The 7,607-nt window shown below is 34.8% G+C and overlaps 1 protein-coding gene across 1 annotated transcript; it reads right to left on the reverse strand.

The window, feature by feature from the left end:
• Positions 1–2,033: 2,033 nt before the first annotated feature.
• Positions 2,034–7,104, reverse strand: LOC109205678 (cinnamoyl-CoA reductase 1-like). The gene is made up of 6 exons (XM_019368418.1): positions 6,930–7,104; positions 5,772–5,941; positions 4,959–5,150; positions 3,893–4,055; positions 2,615–2,801; positions 2,034–2,410 (listed from the first exon to the last, which is right to left on the reverse strand). The coding sequence occupies exons 1-6, from the start codon at positions 7,039–7,041 to the stop codon at positions 2,263–2,265; spliced, it is 972 nt and encodes a 323-aa protein (XP_019223963.1). The 5' UTR covers positions 7,042–7,104; the 3' UTR covers positions 2,034–2,262.
• Between the last annotated feature and the right edge of the window lie 503 nt (positions 7,105–7,607).

A 7,607-nucleotide genomic window follows, 5' to 3' on the forward strand; every position in this document is an offset into this window, starting at 1 on the left:
AAAGTGTATATGCTTGCAAAAATTTTTGTAAAGTGGGTATAAGTTAAATTGTGACCCCAAATCAGGTATAGATGCAAAAGCCTCGAAAAATTGCACTTTAGATGCACTTAAAGCCTAAAGGTCTGAAGTGCAACAAATGTTTTCCTACACTCAAGCCAATAAGTCTGCAATAAAAAATTGCACTTCAGATTCACTTAAGGCCAAATAGGTCTGAAGTGCAACCAATGGTTTCATGCACTTAAGGCCAATAAGTCTGAAGTCAAAAATTGCACTTCAGATGCACTTACGGCCAAAAGATTTGAAGTGCAACAACGTTTTCCTACACTTAAGGCCAATAAGTTTGAAGTGAAAAATTGCACTTCAGATGCACTTAAGGCTAAAAGGTCTGAAGAGCAACCAACGTTTTCATGCACTTAAGGCCAAATAGGCCTGAAATGCAAATTGCGCAGAAACAGAAATTTGTTTTTCAAATTTTAACAATCCAATAAATGATTTAGTACCTAAATCTACTCAAAATAAGCTCAAATTTGAAACATAACCTCCAAATATCATCAAGAACAAATCCCAATCATCAATTTTTCAAAACAACAATAAATTTAACGAACTCATTTTGCAATTAAGAAAAATTAAAAAGAAAAAACCCTAAGCAATAGTTAAAAAAATAGAACGCCACAACAGCTCACCATTGTATAACATCAGAAATGCCTTAAAATATTTTCATAAACAGTACCATATAAAATCACTGTCACCCAAAAAAGAAAAAGAAGAAGAAGAAAGAGGAGAAGAAGGTCTGAAGTTATTTAAACAGTGGGTACAAGTTTTAAAAAAATTAAAAGTGGGTATAGGTTAAATAGAAGCGACCAAATAGGGCACCTGTGCAATTTGACGATATAATAGGTAGGGGTGGCAATTTGAGCCCAAATCCATTTGACCCGCCTAAGGTTGGGCTGGTCATTGAGTCATCCATTTGTTGAACTCAGTCCATCTTAACCCAAACTATTTCAGCACATCTAAAGTTGGGCTAATTTTAGTACAATTTGATTCATGAGTAACTTTGCAAAAATATCTTTAATATAATTTTTTGGTTTGATATGTTATATATGACTTTAACAAAAAAAAATGATACTTACAATTTATAAGAAAATAATACACATTAATTAAAGCTTGGTAAGAGTTGCGGTGGTTGGACAATGGCCCAAATTTTAACTCAACTTGACCCACCCCATCTCAGCCCAAGTTATTTTTGGGGTCATTTCCATTTTGACCCACCCAAAATCAGCCCAATCCACCCATTTGAGCCAAACTGACTTGGACAATACCACGATCATAAAAAGCACAATAGGGAAACTTTCTTGATACATTTTTGAGAAATTTTCAGAAACCACTATTGTTTAGTGGCTATTAATTTCCTATAGCTATCATATACATAATTACTTCCTATAGCTACTCTTCAGTTGTTACGGTAGTGTATTCGCTATATTCGCGCTATGCAAAAAGTGCCTAAAAATCAGGACAATCCAGCTGTACGCGCATGTATTCACATGTATTCGCGCCATGTATTCATGAATACAGCAACAAAAAGCGCCTAAAATCAAGGCAGTCCAGTTGTACGCACATGTATTCGCGCTGTTGTATTCATGAATACACCAGTAAAAAATCCTAAAATCAGGACAGTCCAGCTGTACGCGCATGTATTCACATGTATTCGCGCCATGTATTCATGAATACACTAACGGCAATCACCTTAAAAATCAATATGTCCAGCTGTCTAAGAGAGAGGAAAAACATAAATAGCGTATTTCACGCCTTATTTCATGCCTCAATGGCAATATATACAGTAAATATTTATTTTGCTATAAAATATAAAAGGTAGCTACAAAAAATAATATTTTAAAATGATTTTGGTTTAATAATAAATAGGATGTATATCTTTGCTATAGCAGGTAAAATTTCCTACATTATTTTTTGCACAAACCCAAACGACAGTCCATATGCACATTTAACAATAGGTAGCTAAATATTACTTTTAAGAATGAATTCCCAAAGATAACCAGGCTGAAAAGGAGCTTTAACAGGTCAAGATAATCATCAATACACGGGATGCAAACCATTTCTACCACATCCATGAAGCGTTTACAACATTAAAATTCTTGGATCACGAATAAGAAAATGTCTTATTTAGATCAAGTTTCCCAAGGGATGGTGAACTTCAAAATACAGAAGCATGTTCACTAAAATTTGCAGACTCATTCACACTTGAGGCTAAGCATCTGAATAAAACTTCTTCTCCTTCAAGCTTTTGACAGTTTCTTTGACGCTTTCAGCCAAGGGAGTGAACTCAACACCCAACTGTATTGCTCTTTCTATGTTAACCTGGTACTTTGGTGGAAATGGCTTGTCATCGACGCACCTGTAGAGTTTAATCAAAAAAGCTTGAGCCACTAAAACAATTTCGAGAAGTAACCCATACAAATTCAGCAATTACCAATTCCACTTTCAGTATTATTTCAGCAGAGCATGCTCCACCCATTTTTCAAAACATCACATTTCGAAGATGCTGATATCACGGAGATAAACCTCATTGAATATATTACATATCAAATAAGAAACTTACTTTTCTGGAAGCTTCATTGTGGGATAATGCTCGCGTAATATCTTCACTAACTCAGAGTAGTGTGCAACTGCCTCAACCATTAAATATCTACCATTAGCTGAAGGGTTTTCAAATGCTAGAATATGCGCGAGGGCAACATCTTTCACATTAACCCATCCAAATGTAGCATTTGGGTATGTTTCAGCACCTGCCGTAAAGCAAAAATGAAACTTCACCATGAATTCCAACATAGCATAGTAACATGAACAGGATGTTAAATAAACTTATTAACAAACTACCAAGTACAGTTATTAAAACAAAAAATAAGAAGTAACTAGATAGGAATTAAGGAAGAAGCGTACGGAAAACGGAAGCCCAAACAGTTGCTCCTTCCAATCCTAAATCCAAATATATATGATGCACTTTCTATTCGGGACGTCCAAATATTAGATAGACTTTTAATAATATCATTTTATACAAACTGATCATTCAAATTCATCTATATTTAAATTTAACATTTGAAGCAATTTCTCAATCATAGTAACTTTTTAACTATTGTTTTGGGAGTTTTGTCCACTGCTACTATAATAGGTAAATCAAACTACATCTTAAACTCAATATCCAGTCAAACTACATCACCATCCCTCTTCCATTGGCAGAGATCATAAAGAGCACACTGCAAGTAAGAAGTAGAATTTATATAGCAGATTCAAAAGTATCAAAGCTGTCTTGTTCGAAGGAATTGAGACACGTCAAAATAGTACTAGTGTGCTTTGATCAATATGCAAAATGTTCCTCCTAAAAAGATCGTTTCCAAATAAATGGGCAATAGTTATCAGAGATGTGCCATTGGCAAGCAGAAACAAGGTTGAAGTATCTCTAACCTATTAATACTAACAAGACGAAAGGAAATAATTGTTTGACATTAATAAGTTCCACTTACAATGTGCCTTGAGCCATTGCAAATGGGAAAAAAAAGTTTTTAAACATATTACGAATCATTGTAACGCAGTATAATTAGTGTCTGTGGTGTTTACTCGTCAAGATTGAAGAAAGATACTGTAAGAGAAAAAAGGGTATGAAGACCTATTTAATTTTCTGAAATCATCAGAATCAACAGAAATAGACATATTGATTTGTCAGATTCATTCTCTTGAAGAGAAATTTTAGGAAAACAGTTAGGTAACAAATCATGATTCCTTTTTATATATTTTAAATTCATGATAGTTGAGTCAAAAGGTAAAAACATCCTAGTTGCAGATGACGAGATCAAACCAGCTGCTCTAAAATCAAGCATACCATTTATCAGTTGTAAGACGGCACCAGAACTTGTATTAAGTGTTGGTTGTAACAAACTGCCAATAACCATTGCTGGGTTTATCGTAACCATATCGATAGCTTTCTCTTTCACAAACTTCCATGCAGCATCCTCAGCCAATGTCTTCGAAAGTACATACCAGAGCTGGTAAAAGCAACACAAGATGATCGGTAATTAGCTCCTCAAATAGAAAGAATTAGAGAGAGAGAGAGAGAAGTGGTTTAGACTCCAAAAGAGCTAAAAGCCAGGTCCTCATCGTTTTCCAGGTATTGTGGTCTGTAAAATATGTATTATTCTATCTTATCAAGAAAATAAAAATAAAAATATGGGCTACTCTAATACAATGGTATTAAAAGATCCATTATGTCGAAATGTAAAAGCTTTCAGCAAGAACAAACAGCTAATCTCCCCTTGCCTAGAAGATCCATTATGTCGAAATGTAAAAGCTTTCAACAAGAACAAACAGCTAATCTCATCTTGCGCTCATTGTATATAACCAAGAAGAGTTCTGTGAAGATTAAGAACGCATTGTGATTAGTGTTCACTACTCTATAGCAGCAATCTAGAAAGCTCAAATTTTGCAAATTGAAGACGAGGATAAGTAGTTTTTTTCCAAATTAGAATTCTAAAACATTGAATTTTTTATTATCACTTTACTCAACACAAAAGGAGTTTTGGTCCTGGTTTAATTGATTATTACCAGAATGAGGTCAATGGTTCGACACTTTAACCTCATCAATTTTATCAAATCGGGCTAAAATATGCAGAACCACAATACCACAATGAAGTTTGAACCCTTAACCTCAATCAAAGAAGCAAGGCACTTGACCACTGGACCAGAAAGGACCAGATGTCAAGGAGTTCCCATTTAATATTATGTATCTTAGTTTTTGTTTTTGCATATATGTTATTTAGCAAAATTTTCCAGTGTGTCGCTTAATGTGGATCACCGCTGTTTACGTGGCATAGTAGTTGAAGAAAAATTGTTCAAGGGCTTATGCCCACAATTGCGCTGCTAGCGAAAAATGAAAAAGTCATGTCAAGCACCTGTGATTCTCTGCAAAAGTCAGGATCCGACCACCATGTCTCATCAACTACCACTTCAGGGGTTCGTGGCTTTCCATTGAAAGCAACTGCTGCTACAGATGATGTCAAAACCACTCGTCTAGTTGTTGGTGTCTTTGCAACTGATCCAAGAACATTAAGTGTCCCCTTCAGTGCAGGATCAATTAATTCTGCCTGCACATTAACCGTAGGGAAGATACATGACATCAGTAGATGGATACACCATAAACTAGAACAGAGAAATATGACCAACCGAACCAAGAAAGCTGTAGCCAGTTCGTAGGATAGATTTTCTTACACTTAACTGGCAAAGGTGCACAGTAATCCTTCAAGACGGTAACTTAAAGAATAGTAGTTCAGCTAATATAGTTTAGATCGCTCTTGCTTAACTGTTTAACTCCATCCAATTGACATTTTAAGTCTTACTGTGTCAGTGCACACTCTATTTAAAGATTTATTGAGAAAATTCAGAGGTGATAGTTTATGCAGGAGCTATAGTCATTCATAAAAAGATACACACACCATGAAACATATGCAATTACAATTTTATCATGTAACTGGAGCAATTTTCACTGTATTAGTTATGTGAATACATATCAGGTAGATACTGATCGTGCATAATGTAGAAAGTAATCAGAAACAGTTTGGTGGTAGAATAACTTCCTCATCTAGCTATTAACATCATAATTTGAAGAAATCTCTGGATAAATAGCAGAAAGAACAGAAACTTGTGAATAACAAAGGAAAGCTGCAGCAAGCCAAAACCATATTTTTTAAGGAGAATGAGTAAGGAACCTGTGGATCTTTGACTGCATGGTAAAAAGGAGATGCTGTATGAAATACACCTTCACACCCATCAACCACAGCATCAAAGGCACCTTCTTCGAGCAGGTTTGCTTTGAACAAGTGGAGTCTCTCCTTAGCTCCATCAAGTGATGTCAAGTGATCCGTCTTCTTTGGATCATCTGCAGGTGAACTCAGAGAAGTTAAACACATAAGTATAAGTGTATAAAACAATAGCAAAAACATTAATTGAAGAGTTTAATTAATACTTAGCATGATTATATCCTATATGCCACAGAGTAGTAACTAAAGATCTCTAAAATAAATGGGAAGCTTCGAAATGTTCACTAAAATATCTCATATTCAAGCATGATACTATAATGTCCATACAGAGTCTTCATTGCCTTCATATTTCTAGATGAATGTAATGCAATTTTGATGATTTTCAGAATACCGAATCTAAAGCAAGTGTAACAGCAACTGAGCTTTACTCGCAACTAGTTGGTATGTATATCCTTTGATTCCATGTATTATGTTCTTAGCTAAGTCTGCATTGATTCTGAGTGGCTATAGCTCTTTCACCCAACTTCCCTTCATATGATTATAGGTTTATATGGTCTATTTTTTAGCACCTTCAATCATAATAGTATCATCTACGGATCCACACATGTGGAGTAACTCAATATTAAAAGACTTATTACATCCGTAATCAAGTCTCATTCTAACCATCCAAATAATTAACAAATATAAAATTATTTCAACAATAAACTACAAAAAATTTAAAAAAGTAAAATGCATCTGCCTAAGTGTTGGTTGGCAGACAGAGTTACTAGTATTAGTGCTAGTGGGAGGTACAGGTATCCGATGGAATAGCCGAGATGCCCGCAAGGTGGCCCGAATACCACCAATCCACCATCATAAAAAATAAAATAAACACCAGAAAGTAAAATTTGAATATCAACTCTAAATAATCATCAAAACCCCATTTGCCGTAGCTTATCAAAACCAAATCAAATTATACAATAGAATGCCAAATCCCTCAAGTGGATATACGAGAAGAAAAAACGATCACATAGAAAGAAATGATCTAACAAGTTCAGAATCTATTTTTACTGAATTCTATTCAAATGAAAATGAATTTTCAAGAGAGAGAGAGAGAACAAACGTAACTGGGATCACGAACAGTGGCCTTAACAGTATAACCACGCTGGAGCAGAAACTTCACTAACCATGAAGCTATGTAGCCTGAAGCTCCTGTTACACATACTGTTTTCGTCGCCATTTTTGTCTCTTCCTTTTCACCTACCACACTGCTGTAACTGTCCGAGTGCTCCGAGCTGTGTGACAAAAGCGGTATTTATAGGACCACCGTATTATTTGGATTATTGATTTTAATATTAAAAAGCCTATATTTGGTATTATCTCTTGATTTTTTTATTTCGAATATTTGAGTAATCCAAATAATACGGATCCAAATAATCCAAATAATCCTTTGACCAAATATTTGAGTGTACAATCTCTATGATTCCTCCGATTCTACTTTTCTAGTATAAATTTAAAGGCCTTTGAGCTTGATCTTGAATTTGAATTTGATTTATCCGTCGCGAACATTTTGATTCAAATTCAAATTCAAATTCAAATTCATATTCATGTCCAAACACAACTCTATAGAGATTGTACTAGATCAAGATCAAGCTCAAATTCAAGATCAAGCTCAAAGGCCTTTGAATTTATACTAGAAAAGTAGAATCGGAGGAATCATAGAGATTGTACACTCAAATATTTGGTCAAAGGATTATTTGGATTATTTGGATTATTTACATCATCATCAATGAGGATCAAAGGGAC

This window comes from Nicotiana attenuata, unplaced genomic scaffold (assembly GCF_001879085.1).
Source record: "Nicotiana attenuata strain UT unplaced genomic scaffold, NIATTr2, whole genome shotgun sequence".
In the NCBI taxonomy this organism is placed as follows: Eukaryota; Viridiplantae; Streptophyta; class Magnoliopsida; order Solanales; family Solanaceae; genus Nicotiana; species Nicotiana attenuata.